The sequence below is a fragment of the Artemia sp. Qi Xiang Cuo genome, chromosome 16 (genome assembly GCF_049724085.1).
Source record: "Artemia sp. Qi Xiang Cuo chromosome 16, ASM4972408v1, whole genome shotgun sequence".
In the NCBI taxonomy this organism is placed as follows: Eukaryota; Metazoa; Arthropoda; class Branchiopoda; order Anostraca; family Artemiidae; genus Artemia; species Artemia sp. Qi Xiang Cuo.
The window spans coordinates 43433435-43452668 of NC_142809.1; the positions used below are offsets into that span (position 1 = coordinate 43433435).

The 19234-nt window shown below is 33.6% G+C and overlaps 1 protein-coding gene across 1 annotated transcript in view; it reads right to left on the minus strand.

The window, feature by feature from the left end:
* The window catches only part of Mcm3 (minichromosome maintenance 3), a 79180-nt gene that overhangs the window by 47503 nt on the left and 12443 nt on the right, over positions 1 to 19234 (minus strand). The window contains exons 3-4 of the mRNA XM_089101990.1: positions 11031 to 11229; positions 8919 to 9067 (exon numbers count right to left, since the gene is read on the minus strand). Of these exons, the coding sequence (XP_088958116.1) occupies positions 8919 to 9067; positions 11031 to 11229 (348 nt within the window). The remainder of the gene's footprint in view (positions 1 to 8918; positions 9068 to 11030; positions 11230 to 19234) is intronic.

Sequence of the window (19234 nt, forward strand, 5' to 3'; positions counted from 1 at the left end):
TGCACAAAAAATATTTTATGGGGGTGTCCACAGACGTGGACACCAGGTCCCAGGAGGATAGAGTTTATATCCGGGGCATTAGACATAGCTTTAGTCTTGTCAAAATCTATGTCTTTAGACATAGCTTTTAGTCTTGTAAATCTTGAGCCCTAATGGGGCAGCAACTTCGGAGAATTTCGGAAGCATTTTCTGAGCTTCGCCAACGGACTCACCAAGAAGAGCCACATCATTGGCATAGTCCGGTCAGTGGTACTGAAATCAGTGCTAACCTTGACTCTTTCGAAATTTAGCATTGCTTTTTTCATTACCTAATCAGCGACAAAATTTAATAGTTCGGGAGAGAGTACACACCCTTGCCTCACACCGAAAACAACTTTGACTTTGGCATAAATGAAATAATGGAATATAGACATATTAAACATAGTATTAAAATAATTACAGTTTCACAGTCTTCAATTCAATTTATTCAAATAAAAATAAAACAACACCAATAATAATAAAGATCCTGGAAGCGAATTTGTTAAGGACCATAACAACGTAAAATTAAAAATGAAGAAGAAAAAGAAGAAGTAAAAAAAAGAAGAGAAAACACGGGTAATTAAAGCAAATTGATTAAAATATTTAGAGATTGATTTATGTTATCAAAGTTCAGTAACATTGTTATACAGCGTGCGAAAACTTGTGGATAGCTCTACACTGGAGGGTATTATATTCCATTGGAGAATAGATTTATAAATGGATGATCGCTGGGCGGAACTAGAGACACGCTTGGGGACAATGAAGGAATGGTTGGATGAACGGAGGCAGAGGCCTTCAGAATTATTGCTATTAAAGTAAGATAATAATTGGGGAGGGAGATTTTTATGGTAAACGGAGTATGCAAGTGATAGATTTAATTTTTTGATGATTTGTTCAAAAGGGATAATACCAAAATTGGAATACAATTCCTGGGTGGGATATAGTCGGGGTAGCCGAAAAACTGCTTTGACGGCACGGTTTTGGGCAGATTTTAATTTGTTGGTAACTGAAGGATAAGTGTTGCCCAAAACAGATCCGCAGTATGAGATGTATGGGTAAACAAAAGAGTAATAAAGGGTGACAAGGATATCGGGAAGAAGAAAATAATTCACACGATTAATCATACTTACCTGGCGCAAGATTATGGCTCTGATGAAGGAAACATGTGTTGTAAATGATAGGGAGGAGTCAATGTGGACACCAATAAACTTCGCAACTTCGACCTGCGGGAGGAGATTGGTGGAATATTTGAGGCCAAGTGCTTGCTGAGCTTAATTTTTTTTTAAAGGTGTTCGAAATAGTACAACCTGACTTTTCTTGCTGTTAATGGTCATGCAGTTAACGAGAAACCACTCCTGTACTCTATTCAGGAAGATTTGAGTAGAGGTGACGACGGATGGTAAATTAGGGCTGGTGATGAAAAAGTTGCTATCGTCAGCAAAAAGTACTTGGTGCACTGATGGACCCAGGTCCGTGATTAAATCATTAATATAAAGGAGAAAAAGTATTGGACCAAGAACAGAGCCCTGCAGGACGCCCTTCAGGACAGGTGGGGGATGCGAAGTCACCCCGCCCAGACTCACAATCTGTACTCTACCAGAGAGATAAGAGCCAAACCATGAGAAGGGAACCCCAAGAATCCCGTAGCTGTTGAGTTTACTTAATAAAACGCTGTGATCAACCATGTAAAAGGCCTTAGAAAAATTCAGAAATAAACCCAATACAGTATTTTTAAGGTCAAGTTGGGAACGTATAAACTGTGTGGCGTCGACTAGTACATGAGCAGTTTAAAATTTGGAACGGAAGCCATATTGATGAGGAGAAATCAACGAATCTGAAGGATCAATCCCAAATCAAAAGAGAGAAAGACGTCAGAAGATAATTCTCTCGAGTACTTTAGATATAACTGGGAGAAATGAGATTAGACGACAATTACTTATCTCAGACGGATCGCCCTTTTTATGAATTGGGATAACAATTGCTGATTAAATATTTCTGGGAAGACTCCTTTGGTCATAGCAGGCTTGTTATGTGCACAATGGGTTCACAAACATAGGAAGATACGGTCCTAAGAAGCTTATTGCTTATGCCAAAAGAGTCGGGTGTACTACTATTAGAGAAAGATTCACCCAATCGACGAAAAAATGGAATAGTACGGGAGAGAGTACACACTCTTGCCTCACACCAAAAACAACTTTGACTTTGGCATAAACGAAATAATATAAAAAAGACGTATTAATCATAATATTAAAATAATTACAGTTTCACAGTCTTCAGAACCGAATTTGTCTAAAAGTTCTATCTCTTTGCCTTATATGCTGGGTTTAGGGGAAAAACTTAAACGAATTTTACAGAAATAGAACATTGATACATGTTTCCAGTCAATAAGTTCTTTAAGCAGTTTCCTTAATTCTGGAAAGGATTTGACACGGGACAATTTGGTAAGTGGGTTTTATAGCATTCCTTGTTCTTGTGGGAAGTTTTACATTGGCAGAATTCAACAACAATTTGTTGAAAGATTTATTGAGCATCGCAACTCAAAAGAAAAAGCTCTACAATTGAACCTTTGTTCCTGAAACCTTTGTTTCGGCTTTGGCAGAACGCATTTTCTATTATCCTGACCATCATGCAAAATTCGATGATGCCACGGCCATTTCTAATGATAGAGGTTTTACTCAACGGGCGAGGGAGACTATTGAAATAAAAAAAAATCATATGTTTGCAAATATTTCAATAAATAGGGATACAGGAAATTTAAATATTGACCCAATTTATAACATTCTTCTGAAAAATGAACCAGTTGTTAACGAGGGTATTAAGATTATACAAAATCATCAGGGGACGAGATTAAATACAAGACCAAAGAGAATTGCGTCAGTGGTAGCAAACAACAGGATTACTTTGCAATCGAATAATTAACTTCATTTCCATCTTATATTATTTTATCCAGTTGCTTTGGTGTTCTCATCGAAGTAACTCTATTAGTGACAGTGACCTATGTGGATCTGTTGCGATAATTGTAGTTTATTAATACTGGTGGTTTTTATTTGTGTTTAGTTTATTTTAGTTTTTATCTTTGTTTTTTTTCTGCGATGAAGAAGCCTTGTTTTATCCAGGCGAAATATCCGCGTCGTGTTATCTTTTCTATTTATTAGCCGTAGTCTCGTGTGTTTGTTTCTTCACTGAGTTTTATATTTAATGTTGTTAGTCATTGCTGGCCAGTTCTGCTTAAGATATTTAAAACATAACAGTCAAGAAAGTAAAAATAGAGAAGTTTTATTTGAAATAAAATTGACACAACTCTAGTACTATTACTACTACTAACAACAACTAACCGCAGCAAAATAACGCCAGGCTACCTGGCTCCAACTCCACGAAAAAATCCTCCTCCCCACAGAAATATCCTCTGGGCAATTCAACTACTACTACTACTAGTAACAAGTCATCGCAGCATCAAGCCGCCTGAGGCCAACACAGCTACGCACGCTCCTCCTCCACCCAAATCTATTCAAAGCCTCCCTTTTCACACCCGTCCACGAAGTTCCCATTTCCTTTAAATCTTTCTTTATGACGTCCTTCCACCCCAGACGAGGACGACCTGCTTTCCGTTTAGCCCTAGACGGTTGGCCGAAAATAACAATCTGTCATCCTTCATCCGCACAACGTGCCCTAGCCACCTCAACCTTTCATCTATACTAGCCATCTCAATCTATACTGAATCAGTATAGATTCAGTCATTGACTAGTTAACACAAGAGAAATATATCATAATGTTTTGGATATTTTAAATTTGATACTTGGTAAATTTTACATTCGCCGTTTTTAGCTATAGCTTTTTTTGATCCCACCAACTGCCATCAGTTCCTGCTCGGCATTCATGAAAATAAGGTTTGTGAACTTGTTGAGAGAGAGATTTTGCTTTTTTTTTTCATTTTTTCATTTTCTAAATCTATGCAAGTGGGAAACCGGGCGTTTGCTAAATTTAAATATTAAAAACTGTGGCCTTTCAAAAATAAGCAGGTGATAACAGTAAAAGGTGATGGAAGGAATTATTAAGTTTGCTGTTAAGGAACTGACGAAATTAAAATATTAACGTCCGAGAATATATGGGCTTACGCGGAGAAATATGAAGAAGTGCTGAGAGATGACAGAAAAAATGTTCAGAGAGTGATAAGGCTGTGTACAGAGGACTCGGAAGGTTTAGCCGGGGATTTATCTGAGTCAGTTAACTTGATGCAGTCAGAAATTGTTAACCTTCGTGATGGCATACAGGATGAAATTCGTAGGAGAGTGGAAGATCAGTGCAATAGAATAGGGAGTTCTTCGGTGACACAGATTAAGCCAGATTTTCTTGATACTGTTACGCAAGCTGTCTATGAGGCGATCGATCTGCAATTCAAGGGTAAATTTGAACTGCTTGAGAAATCACTTGGCAATTTGCGGTCGAGAATTGTTCGAAATTGCGCAAAGCTCCTAAAGCTTGAAACTAAGCTGGATGATATAAGCCAGTTTTCTCTTCTGACTCAGATCAGAGCCTTTGAGCTAAACTCTTCCACATGGGATTCTCCACACCTTGGTGATACAATGTTGGCTTAACTTAATAGTGAAATGGGACTTAATCTTGGTAAATCCGTTGTCAAGGGTGCAAGGCGTTTGGGAGGTGCCTCGGAAATAAAAACTCCGATTGACCTTACCTTTTTTACTTTGGCATCTGCAGTTGAGATCCTGCGCAATCGCAAGAATTTTAAAGGTACCCAAATCTGTGTAAATGAGGCTCTAACCAGGGAAAGGCAAGAAATCTACAAGCTTGCGCGCAATAAGTTTGAATTGAAAAATGTATGGACTTTACGAGGTGTTGTTTATGTCAAGTGCGGTTCGCAAATCATTCCGTGTAAAACGATTTCCGACGTAGTTCAGATTCGCAATGTGTCATATGAACCTGTCGTCTAAACTAAGAAGCTGTGAATTTTTCTTTTCTTTTTTTGTTTGATGGATCGTTTTCAGTGTTTTCTTGATTCTCGTTTGAAATTAGATGTTATTCGTAATTCAGCTACCGGAAGTGATAAAGATATGCCTTATGTAAATAATCTACCTGAATGTGATTATTCTTCAGGCGAGTTTCTATGGGATAAAACAAAAAGTTGTGATTTTCCGATCAGATCGTTACATGTAAATGCCCAGGGGATACAAAGTGCATTCAATGAACTGAAGCTTTTGCTTGCATCTAATCCTATAGACATTGTTGGAGTTTGCGAAACTTTTCTGTCTGCTAATACACCCCTTACAATGTTAGATCTGCCCGGGATGAAGTGTATTTCACGTACAAGGTGTCAGAATGCGAGAGGAGGTCAGATGCTGTATATTCGTGATGACTGGTCTTTTAGCATTCTCAGTGATTTGTCTGTATTTGATGATGGGTTATGTGAGACTATTTTAGTTGAAGTTGTACCTTTGGGTTGTAATTCATTTATTATCGGGTCTGTTTATCGATCTCCTTCTGGTAACCCAAATATATTTTTTTAAGTTTTTGAGCCGCTGTTGAAAAATCTGGAAGAGTTGAACAAACCGCTTATTATTTCGGGTGATTTTAATTTTGATCTTTTGAATCTCGATGTTGGAAATAATAAGGAGTTTTTAACTGTGATGTTGTGTTCTAATTTTCTTCCAAGTATTTCTCTGTCGACAAGAGTTACAGCTAACACAGCTACATTATTAGATAATATATTTTTTTTCTCCTGTTTTATTTGATGCTGAAAAATCGTCAGTAATTTTGTCTGATATGTCAGATCATTTTCCGGTGAGTGTTCTTTTAAATTTAAATAATAGCAATAAACAACATCGAGATTCAACAATGGATAATTCAAAAAAGCGATATACATGGATTGATTGTAAAGTTCTACGTCAGTTAATTGGTGACCATGATTGAAGTTCGGTTTATGGCTCAGATGACGCAAATGCTGCGTTTTCAGATTTTATTGATCAAATGATGCGACTGCGGGATCGGGATTCTTCAACACGAGTTTCGCATGGAAAGTTTGCGCAGAAATTTGACCCATGGATTACTGAAGGTATTTTGGCATCGTTAAAACATAAAAATAGAAAATTTAAGAATTATTTAAAATTACAGACACCCGAGTCGTGTGTAGAAATCAGAGTTTATAGGAAAAAGTTAAAATAAAATATAAGAAAAGAGAATATAAAATATTATAAATAGAAAATTTTTGTGTATAAATCGGTTATGAGAAAAAAATGGCAATTGATAAATGAAAAGATACGTCCTCATAGTCGAAAGAACACTAGTGTTAATTGCCTTGTTTTAAATGGAGAAAATATTACAGAGCCCAATGAAATTTTAAATGCTTTTGGAGATTATTTCAGTAATATTGGTTCTAGACTTGCATTGACTATGAATATGCAACTGAATTCCCCCTCTGTTCCAGTTAATGAGCAACATGCGGAAAATTCGTTTTCTTTTTCTGAGATTAAGCCTCATGAGATTGAAAAAGTTATTCTGAAGCTTAAAAGGAGTTTTTCTAAGGACGAATTTGGATTTTCGGCTCAAACCGTTAAGCAAATAGCGTCAAGTATTTCACCTTTGCTGGCACATATTTTTAATTTATCACTTATGCATGGGGTTTTTCCTGAACTTTTAAAAAAAGCAAATGTTATAGCATTACCTAAAGCTGGGAGTTCAACTCACCCTTCAGATTATAGAGTCATTTCTCTACTTTTGGTTTTCAGCAAAATTTTGGAAAAACTTGCAAATAGTCAATTACAAAAATATTTATTTCATAGTAAGATTTTACACACGTCTCAATATGGTTTTATAAAAGGAAAGTCAACTGAACTGGCACTTCATGAGCTTTTACTAAATATTAATGATTCACTAGATGATGGTCAACACGCGTTGGCGATTTTTCTTGATGTCGCAAAGGCGTTTGACACCGTAAATCATTCGTTGCTTCTTTTTAAACTAAAGTCTTATGGGTTTTCAACACAAGCTGTTAAATTTTTTTCATCTTACCTTTCTGGGAGACGACTAGATTTTGTTGATAAATCTCGTGATCTCTGTTCCGAAACTTTTCCAATTAATTACGGAGTGCCTCAGGGCTCTGTTCTTGGGCCTATTCTATTTATTCTTTTTATAAATGATTTGCCAGAAGTTTTGCCTCTTTGTAAAATTATAATGTTTGATGATGATTTAGTAATTTTTGCTTCTCACCGGGACCTATCAGTTATTTTCCAGAACCTTGGAAGTACGTTACTAACTGTATCTGTTTGGTATTCAAGGAATTTACTAGCTCTTAATGAAAAAAAATGCCAGTATATGTTATTTTCGCGAACTGGATCAGTAGTGTCAGATACCTTCTCTCTTTTTTTGAATGGTCATGAATTAAGACGGGTGGATCAGTTCAAATATCTTGGGATTATTTTAGATGAAAATTTGTCGTTTCATAATTATGTAAAAACACTGTCGTTAAAAATTTCCCGAAATATTGGCATGCTATCTCGTCTTTGTCACTTTTTTCCTAAATCTATTCTAAAATATATTTATTATTCTTTTGTCCACCCATATTTTATCTATTGCATTTCGGTTTGGGCATCTACCTTTCCGTCTGTTTTCAAATCTCTTCAAATACTTCAGAATAAAGCAATGAGGATTCTTTTTAATGTTGATATCAGAACTTCAGTTAGACACCTATATGGGACTTCAGTAATTTTCTCTTTGGACCAACTTCATTTAATTTCTATCTCTAGTATTTTTCATGAGTATCCATATAGTAATTTACCTGTAAATTTCTCTGGCATTTTCTCAACTAATTCTCAATTTCATAATTATCCTACTACGCATCGTTCAGACTTTTCGTGCGAAATTCGCCCAACATCGAGAGCGGGATTCAGCATCCGTCACATTGGCCCAAAAATCTGGAACTCAATTCCTGCATCAGTTCGAGACTGTAGCAACAAGCGACATTTTCTAAGACTGGTGAAGAAATATCTTATGACATGCTAAGCATTTTTTTCATTAGGATTTTTTTTTTCGTTGTTGTAAAATTTAGTTAGAAAATGGCTGTGTATTTTCGTTGGCAATATTTTCAGCGCTAAAGTATGCCACCAGGCATGTGCGCTGTTTTGTGACATTTATTTATGTACGTGTTATAAATAAAAATATTCTACTCTACTCTACTCTTTCATTATAGCGCTAGAGAGCGGTATTGAACCACATTTTTCGTATAGCCTATTGCTTGAAATACGGTCAGTCAGCCGGGTATCCAGAACAATTTTTAAGCAATATCTCTGGAAAACATCAAGCAAATCTTCACCGGCTTTTCGGAGCGTCCCTGCTTTAGAGCCATATTTGACCACTGTCATCACTGTAGCTTCTAATATTCTAATCTTGGTTTGCAGACTTATCTTCCTATTCTTCCAAACTTTTTTTTAACTGTAAAAAAAACAAACAATTCTAGTATCCCTTTTTAACAGCCGAGAATTGCTGTAATCTCCCATTAAGTTTGTGGCTCCTTTGCCCATTTTGGGAAAATTTGGCATTTCGATAAAATTTCAAGAAAGTAAATCAGAGAACCAAATAAAAATTGGTCTTGGAATATTTTGAGAATACCAAGGAACTGATGAAATCAAATATAAGAAGTACTTGTCGTGGTCATCTCTGGCTTCATTTTAAATTAAACAATCATGGCTACCCCCTTAAAGACAACCTAGTAAAGAATGAGCTGTAGCCCACAATAACCAAAAATAAAAATAACTGCTACAGAAGAAAATCACTAAAGGAGAACTTTCTTTCTTTCTTTTTTTCCGATCGATCTTTCTTTCAACAGCCTCGGTTAGAAGACAAGCGACAAATATTTTTAGGATCATTAGACAAATGGCTTATAATTTTACCTGAATCGATGCATTCTGACCACATGATCTGCAATCATTCTATCTGCACTTTGATCAACCGTATCCAGAAGAATGAATAGTAAATCAAAACGAGATAATAAGGAATCTTGTAGGCCAATGTTCTCCATAGGTGTCTTATATGGATCATACTAGAATGTAACACGCCAAAATTACTGAAATTTTCTATACACTCAAAAAAAAAAAAACGAGTAAAGCGGTCTCTGGACTCGGCCACATACGCAGAGACTTGTAAGAAGAGGACGGCTAAGGCTTAAAAAAACAACAAATATAAAGAAACAAACAGGGGAATCAACAATGTGATAAACAATAAATGCAAACAATCAATACTCAGGTTTCGGTTGACGGGGACAGTGTCCTTAATATTTACATTGAATAGTCAGAGTTTTTACATCGATTGACCTTATTGGCAATAGGCGGTCACTTGCCAAGTATAACAATTATATAACAGTTGTTAAAAATTAACAATTGTATTTTTATAGTTGTCACATATTGCAGTCATCATGGATCACTTCGTCTGTAGAAAATATCCGATTTTTTTTTTTTTTTTTTTTTTTTTTTTTTTTTTGGTGCACCACAAATAATATTTTTATGTGGTTGGATTCAATTAGCTTTGCGAGTCAGCTTTTTTAGTCTTATGCGAGCTATCATCATAAAAGTTAGATCAGGTTAGATTTTGTTAGTTCAGGTCAAATTTGGTCATTCATATCAATAATGGGTTAAAAACTTAAGTTAACCTAGCCTAACATTCATGAATTTCAGACATTCATAAATTGTTTTTTCCCTTGTTCCATCCTTATTTCAATTGAATTGTTTCGTTAATCTTGTGTTTAGTGCCCTACAGGCTAAAGTTTCCGTGAATTATTATCAATATATGTATATTTTTGGACAAATAAGCCCCACGGTTATTTAAAGTCCTATAATCAGCCAAGCTTACCCATCCTGGATCCAAACCCTAGACACAAAGCGGACTAAAAATTAAAAGAAATGAAGATCGAGAATGGTGATTTTTAAAGCCAACAAAAATACAGGACAAAGAAAACGAATATTTCGGGAGGGGCACCACCTCCCTTTTTCTGCGCAGTAAAGAAGGAAATACGTTCAGATTTCCCAAACGAAAAATTGAACGAAACAACTGACATGAGAACAAAAACTGATAAGACAAACAACACAAAAAGTAAACAGAAAATCTAAAAATCAAATAAAAGCTAAATTTAAAGAATTAAAAACCTAAAAATCAATCAACAAGGAGAAAAAAAAACAACATAAAATCCGAAATTGACCGATTTAACTTTTTTTCTTTTTTAGTCAAAATCTAATTTCAGTAGCGAGTCATTCGCAAATATTTATGATTAGCAAAAAGTACTGTCACTCGTTCAATACTAAATAAGTATTGAACTAAATTAACTCTAAAAAAAATTGAACTAAATTGGCAAAAAATGTTTTATTTCCTTGGTAAGTTTTGGTTTTATTTTTTTTCCTGTTTGCTTTCCGCGTTTTTTTTTGTATCAGTTTTCCTTCAGAAAATGAAAACGTGTTTTTCTTCTAACTTTTTCTTAAAGCGCTGAAGAAGGGAGGTGGTTGTACTCCCGAAATATTTGTTTCCTTCGTCCAGTTTTTTTTTTCGTTGACCTTAAAAATCTCCGTTCTCGATCAGCATTTCTTTAATTTATTTTTTGTTATGGCAGGCCAATGCTGTTAACGAAAAATTAAAAGAGAAAAACGAATGTAATTTAAATAAAGCAGTGGAACAAAAAATGTTTCTTCCAAAAAATGTTTTGTTCCACCGTTCGTTTTTTGTACCACAGCTTCATTTAAATAAAACCCGTTTTTCTCTCTTAATTTTTCGTAAATGGAAAAGCAATGTGCTATAAGAAATTATTCACGTTGTTAACGAAGTTATCTTCTACAAGCCTGACAACCAGAGTTTCCCGGTTGATTTAGTGATTTTCTTCAATAAACTAGTGATTTATGTGCTGATTTAGTGGTTTTTTACTTTAGGCAATATAAAAATCACAAGAAATAGAGACAGATCAACAGGGATGGCAACCCTGCTGACTGCCAACAAAAGTAGAGAAACAAGTTTAATCATACTCTTCCATAAACAGGGTTGGCGGCAGCAAGTACAGAGCACCTAGCGTTCAAATGAGCTTGGATACCAGCTTTAGTTATAGTGACTCTTCCTTGTTCCATAACTTCATGAATAGCAGTTCTATCCATATCAGACATTTTGTCAAATTCATCAATGCATACAACACCTCTGTCGGCAAGTACCATAGCACCGGCTTCAAGTCTAAAAGAAAATGAAAGATAGAAAATATAACAAAAAAGATGGTGAGATTAAAGGCATCATTCTGCTTCTTAGAACACCGAGAAAAACAGCTAGCTCAGTTTCTAAAACGGAGGTAAATAGAATACTATAGCCATTAAACAAGGAGACTAGATTCACTTTCAATATAATGCTAAAATCAAATACTTTTTTTTAAACTAAACCTGAGCAGTGATATAATGAGACCAAAATAATCAGAGGTTCATATAAGTATTATCCCCATCCCTAAATAAATGTCTTAAGACCTAAACCGCAGCCTTGTTTTTGTCCTAATTTTACCCCTTCTTTTTGATAATTTTTCAGGTTCCATTCCCAAACCCCAATCTTTAGCCCACCGTAACAAAATTACGAATAAAGGACAATGCACTAGCGTTGTTTTAGTTGAAGAACCGCGTGCCTTCAATGTATTTTTTATTTTTTGGAAAAAGATCCAAAAACTTGAAAGAAGTAGTTTATGGCCCACTGACACATCTATTAAATATTATTGTTAGAGCTGCAATATTAGAAGCAAATCAAAAATCTTAAAACTGAATTTTACACAAAATTTAAAACTGAATTTATGTAAAACTGAATTTTACACAAAATGACTATCAGACATAATAGTCACCATATCATTAAGATACGGTGAGTAAAACCCTATCAGGAGGTCCCGTTGCTCACCCCTTCTGCCATCTACAATTTAGTTTAATGCCGACGGGATATATTTCATTCAAAGTTTATACATCGAGTCTACTGTTGGTCAAGGTAAATTGATCTGTTGTTGTTGTTTGGCCATGTTTAAGTACAGGAGGAATGATTTAATTACTCGATTGGGGACTTATTTATTTACATCTGGGTGGACTTATGAAACAATATGTTCATAGAGTCCCTAGTGAGAAAGACTACGTAATCAGTCAATGACCTCTTTTTCCAAGATCGATTTATTTGATGTTTTTCTCAGATGTCAACATCAAATTATGGATGTTTAATGGTTTTTGTCAGTGAGAATTTGAAAAACAGGAACTTTGTCACATTTATGGATGTCAACAGCAATTCATGTCTGTTATATGGTTTTCTCAGTGAGAATGAAAAAACAGGGATTTTCTCACGTGGATTTACATAATCTCGAGGTTAAATTATTTATTCTTATAGGGTTGGCTTTAGAAAAAATCATGGCTTCATTGTTGTTTTTTTGTCTAAGCATTAGATGTTAATTTAATTAGAGACTTAGGAAATTATTGGTTAAAGCCGGGGAGGCTTATGAAAAAAACAAGTCTTCATTCATCCTTAGACCTGATGGATTTAAATAATTGGCGGGGACACTATTCATTCGCGAATAGGGACTTAAGAAACATTAAGGCTTCTTTAATCTTAGGTCTGAGGGATAAACGTTCTTTAGGACAGAGAGAAAAATTAATATTCTATTTTTAAATAGGGCTTCATTGATCTTTAGTGTCAGGAATCATAAATGACATCACTTGTTATCTTGGAATTATGCGGGAGTCTAAAGAGATATAAATTCTATTTTTAAATACGGCTTTACGGAGCTTTAAGTCGGAGAGGTAAATTGATATTCTAACGAAACCCTAATAGTTTAGCTAGGAACATTTATGAGATGAAGAGAATAAAGAAGTAAAGGGTTTCCTAGAAATTTGAAATTTGAAAGCACAGAAATGCCGAAAAACAAAGGGAACACACAGAAATTACTTTTTGGGGATTATTTGGGCGAAACGGTTTTAGATAGGTTACGGAATTATTTCGGCAAAACCGTTAGAGATCTTTTAAAAGAGGATTTTAAAAAGGGTTTTAGAAGAGGTTTTGAGTGTGATCGTTATAGTAAACAAGTTCTATTTGAACAGTGTCGTGAGTTCCTCTATCCAACCCCAAAGGGCCCCGATCGCCCTACCCCGATCCAAAGGGTTCCAATCCCCAAACCCCCAACCAGAAGGAACCCCCCGGTTCCCCAAGGTTCCCAGGGCTCCCACCGGCCCCCAGACCCTCAAAGGCCCACCCCGGGCCCCTCAAAGGCACATCGAGCTCCCAAAAGACCACCGGGGTCCCAAAGGTCTTCACCCGGTCTCCAAATGTCCCCCAGGCTCTCAACCGGCCCCCAGGACCCCCAAAGGCCCTCCACCGGCACCCAAAGGTCCCCCAGGCTCCCAAAGGGCCCCCACCCTCCCTCTCCCTCTCCTCCCCACTCCTCACCGTCACCTCCCCCTCCCCCAACCCCCCTCCCCTCCCCTCCCCCTCCCAATCCTCCCCCCTATTTCTTTAATATTTTTTGTGCATTAAGACACAGAAGGGACACCCTCCCCCAAGGGTCCCCCAAACACCCTCCCCGGGCCCCCCAAAGAGTCCCCGCGCCATTTTTTTTAATAATTTTTTATGGCTTTATTATATATTCTGAACAAGTTCCATTCATAATGTCATTCCTAAAACCATTTTCCAACCTCAAAGAGTCCCCTCCCCAATTTGTAAATACTTTCTTGAATTTTTTAATATGGTATTTTTTAACTTTTTACGTACCGACCTTTCTCAAAGAGTCAAATTTAAAGCTCTATTCCAAATATTTTCCCAGAACATGAAAAGTCCCAAGACATAAAAAATTTAAAGTTCACTTCTAAATTTTTCCGTAGAAGATAGGAAAAGTTATACTATGATTATTAATATTTTCTATGAATATAAGAAGTATAAATTTAATTATAAATTTTATTAAATTAAGTTATGAACATTCTCAAATATATGACAAGATTTAAAGTTATGTTAAAAATATGTCCCCGGAAGAAGAAAAGGTCAACTTCGATTCTGAATTTTCTCAATGAAAATTAAATAAGTTATTGATCAAGTCTATTGCCCCAAAATAATAGAAAATTTAACACTTCAATTCAGATTTTTCTCAAAGAGATGAAAAAATTTAAAATATTATTCCAAATTTTTCTTAGAAGATAGAAAAGATCAAGTTCTAATGTGAATTTTACCAAAGAACACACTTCAATTCTAATTTCTCCAGGGAAAATAAAAAGGTTCCACTTCAGTTTTAAGTTTACCAAGACATAAAAAGTTAAGAGTTCAGTTCTAAATTTTTCCTTAGAAGATAGGAAAAGTTTTACTATGTTTGTGATTATTTTATATTAATATAAAAATTTTAACTATAATTATACATTTTATTAATTTCAGTTCTTACCTTTCACACAGATATGTAAAAATTTAAATTTCTGTTCAATATATTTTTTTGGAAGAAGAAAAGTTCAACTTCGATTCTGAATTTTCTCATTGAAAATTAAATCATAGGAAAAGTTATACTTTGATAGTGAATATTCTAGTTCTAATCTGAATTATACCAAATAACACAATTCAATTATAATTTACCCAATAAAAAATTTAAAGTTCAATTCTAAATTGTTATGTGGAAGATAGAAAAATTAATACCATACGTGTGAATATTTTCCCGGAAGATAAAAAGTTCTAGTTCAATTTAAAATTTTCTCAACGAAGTGAAGAAGAATTCAAGTTCTCTTCTGAATTTTATCAAAGAACATAATTCATTTATAATTTCACCAGAGAAAATAAAAATATTCCACTTCAGTTCTCTATTTCACAAAGACATAAAGAAATTTAAAGTTCAATTCTAAATTTTTAGGTGGAAGATAAAAAAAGTATTACCATACTTGTGAATATTCTTTTGGAAGATAAAAAGTTCTAGTTCAATTGAAAATTTTCTCAATGAAGTGAAGGAAAGTTCAAGTTCTCTTCTGTATTTTCTTAATGAAAAAGAAATTAGTCATTGATCATTTCTATATTTCGAAATAATATAAAAAATTTTCACTTTAGTTCAGATCTGAACTGAAGACATGAAAAATTTCAAGTAATATTCCAAAATTTTCACTGAAGATAAAAACGTTCAATATGGTTCGAAGAGATGAAAAATTTAAATACTGTTCCAAATTTTTCACTGAAGATAAAAAAAGCTCAAGTTCTCTTCGGAATTTTACCAAAGAACACAACTCAATTCTAATGTCTCCAGAGAATATAAAAATCTTCCACTTCAGTTCTTTATTTCACAAAGACAAAGAAATTTAAAGTTTAATTCTAAATTTTTAGGTGGGAGATGGAAAAAGTAATACCAAACTTGTTAATATTTTAATGGAAGATAAAAAGTTCTAGTTCAATTTAAAATTTTCTCAACGAAGTTAATAAAAGTTCAAGTTCTCTTCTGAACTGTACCAAAGAACACTCTTCAATTCTAATTTCTCCAGAGAAAACAAAAATCTTCCACTTCATTTCATTATTTCACAAAAGACATAGAGAAATTTAAATCTCTATTCTAAATTTTTCTGTTGGAAGATAGAAAAATTAATACCATACTTGTGAATATTTTCACGGAAGAAAAAAAGTTCTAGTTCACTTTTAAATTTACTAAGTAAAGTTAAGACCTATTCTAGTTCTATTCTGCACTTCGCTCAAGAACACACTTCAATTCTAATGTTTCCGGAGAAAACAAAAATCGTCAACTATAGCACTTTAATTCGCAAAGACAAGGCAAATCTATGTAATTTTCTAAATTTTTCGATTGGCGATAGAATGATTAATACAGCTACAGTGTTAATAACAATGAAAGATAAAAAGTTCTATGTAATAATTCTTTTTCCTCTATGAAGTCTAGGACTGTTCAAGTTATCTTCTGAACTTTACCAAAGAACTCACTTCAATTCTAATTTTTCAGAGAAAACAAAAATCTTCCACTTCAGTTCTTTATTTCACAAAGACATAAAGAAATTTAAAGTTCAATTATAAATTTTTCGGTGGGAGATAGAAAAATTAATACCATACTTGTGAGACTAAAAATGAAGATATTTATGAAGAGTTTCAACTAGCTATGGCTAAGTTTACTAAACACAAGCTATTTTCTTGCGAAAACACACAAACTCAGAAAAAATGTTAAATTTTCCTTTAGTACCTACGCACATAGACTAAACATTAATAAATTTATGCTTAGTTTCAACTAGCTATGGCTTAGTTTTCTAAAGACAAGATATTTTCGTGAGAAAACACACAACATAAGAAAAACTGTTAAATGTTCATTTAGTAGATAAGCTCTTATGATTAAATGAAGATATTTATGCAGAGTTTCAATTAGATATGTCTAAGTTTGCTAAAGACAAGCTATCTTCTTGATAAAAAAAAAAAAAACAGAATAAAAATTTTCAATGTTACTATAGTACCTACTCATTTTGGATAATATGAAGATATTTAGGCAGAGTTTCAACTATCTATTGCTTAGTTTGCTAATGACAATCTATTTTCGTGCGAAAAGACAAAAACTCAGAAAAAATGTTCATTGTTCCTTTACTTCCTAAGCAATTGGGCTTAAATGAAGGTATTTATTCAGAGTTTAAACTATCTATGGCTAAGTTTGCTAAACACAACCTATTTTCTTGCGAAAACACAAACAAAATCAGAAGTAAAATGTTCAGTGTTCCTTTAGTACCTATGCAATTAGACTAAAAATGAAGATATTTATGCAGAGTTTCAACTACCTATGGCTAAGTTTGATAAAGACAATCTATTTTCTTGTGAAAACCCAAAAAATCATAAAAAATGTTCAATGTTCCTTTAGTACCTACGCAATTGGTCTTAAATGAAGATATTTATGAACAGTTTCAACTAGCTATGGCTAAGTTTGCTAAAGACAAGCCATTTTCTTGCGAAAACACAAAAAAAAACAGAAAAAATGTTCAGTGTTCCTTTAGTACCTACGAAATTATAATAAAACTTAAGATATTTATGCAGAGTTTCAACTAACTATTGATAAGTTTTCTAAAGACAATATATTTTCTTGCGAAAACAAACAAAATCAGAAAAAATTTTCATTGTTCCTTTATTACATACACAATTCTGCTAAAATGAAGATATTTATGCACAGTTTCAACTAGCTATGGCTAAGTTTGCTAAAGACAAGATATTTTCTTGCGAAAACACTCAAAATAATAAAATAAGTTCAATGTTCCTTTATAACATAAGAAATACGGCTTAAATGAAGAAATGTAATAAGATTTTAATCTCGATTAGGCAATTCTATAAAAAGACCTTAAAATTAAAAGCGAAAACACACAAAATAAGACATAATGTAATGTGTGAATTTAGTACAAACTAACTTGGGATTAAATGATGATATTTATGCAGAGTTTAAACTAGTTATGGCTAAGTTTTCTAAAGACAAGCTATTTTCTTGCGAAAACAAAAACAAAATCAGTAAAAATTATCAATTTTACTTTAGTACCTACGCAATTATACTAAATATGGAGATATTTATGCAGAGTTTCAACTAGCTATGGCTAAGTTTGCTAAAGACATGCTATTTTTCTTGCGAAAACATACAAAATCAGAAAAAATTTTCAGTGTTCCTTTAGTACATACACAATTAGGCTAAAAATGAAGATATTTATGCACAGTTTCAACTAGCTATGGCTAAGTTTGCTAAAGACAAGCTATTTTCCTACGATTAAGATTAAGTTAGGTTAGGTTAAGTTAGGTTAGGCTAGGTTAGCCTACGTACGCGCGCGTACGTAGTCTAACCTCGCCTCACCTCACTTAAACTAACCGAACCTAATCTAGAATCAACTAACCTAACCTAAACGAACCTAACTTAATATCACCTAACCACACCGCGAAGCGCGCGGACGTAGGCTAACCTAACCTAATCTAACTTAACCTAACCTAACAATATTTTTTCTGATTTTGTGTGTTTTCGCAAGAAAATAGCTTGTCTTTAGCAAACTTAGCCATAGTTAGTTGAAAAACTGCATAAATATCTTCATTTTTATCCTAATTGCGTAGGTACTAAAGGAACATTGAACATTTTTTCTGATTTTGTGTGTTTTCGCAAGAAAATAGCTTGTCTTTAGCAAACTTAGCCATAGCTAGTTGAAACTCTGCATAAATATCTTCATTTTTTAAATTTCTTTGCCCCTGTGTTAGGTGGAACTTAAGAGTTGGATTTTTATTGTTTCTTGTTAACATATGATAGAATTTCGTTCTTTGATAAAATTCCAGAGCTAAATAGAACTTTTTTATCTTCTGTGAAAAATAGTGAACTGTATTTAAAATTTTTCACATATTATATTCCTATCTTACTTTTTATCGTAAGTGCAAATGTATCAAAATTATTTTAAATTTTTCATGTCTTCGAGTCAGATCTGAACTAAAGTGAAAATTTTTTATATTATTTGGAGAAATAGAAATGATTATTGTCTAATTTCTTTTTCATTGAGAAAATTCAGAAGAGAACTTGAACTTTCCTTCACTTTGTTGATAAAATTTTAAATTGAACTAGAACTTTTTATCTTACAAGAAAATATTAAAAATGATGTTCTTTATTCTTATATATTCAAAATAAAAATTTTGACTTTAAATATAAATTTATTTATGTCTTTATGAAATAAATAACTGAAGTGGAAGATTTTTATTTTCTCTGGTGAAATTAGAAATGAATTTTGTTCTTTGTTAAAATTCATAAGAGAACTTGAATTCTTCTTCACTTCATTTAGAAAATTTTAAATAGAACTATAACTTTTTATCTTCCGGGGAAATATTCACACGTATGGTATTACTTTTTCTATCTTCCACCGAAAAATTTAGAATTGAACTTTAAATTTTTTTATTGGTGAATTTAGAATTGAATTGTGTTCTTTGTTAAAATTCAGAATAGAACTCGAATATTCACGATCAAAGTATAACTTTGTATAACTGTATAACAAAGTATAACTCCTACCTTCTATGAAAAATTTGGAACAGAACTTTAAATTTCTTCATCTCTTTGAGAAAAAAGTCTGAACTGAAGTGGAAATTTTTATATTATTTTTGGGAAAAAAGATTTGATCATTAACTTTTTCATTTTCATTTAGAAAATTCAGAATCGAAGTTGAACTTTTCTTCTTCCGAGGAAATATTTGGAAGAGAACTTTAATTTTTTTCATCTCTTTGAGGAAGG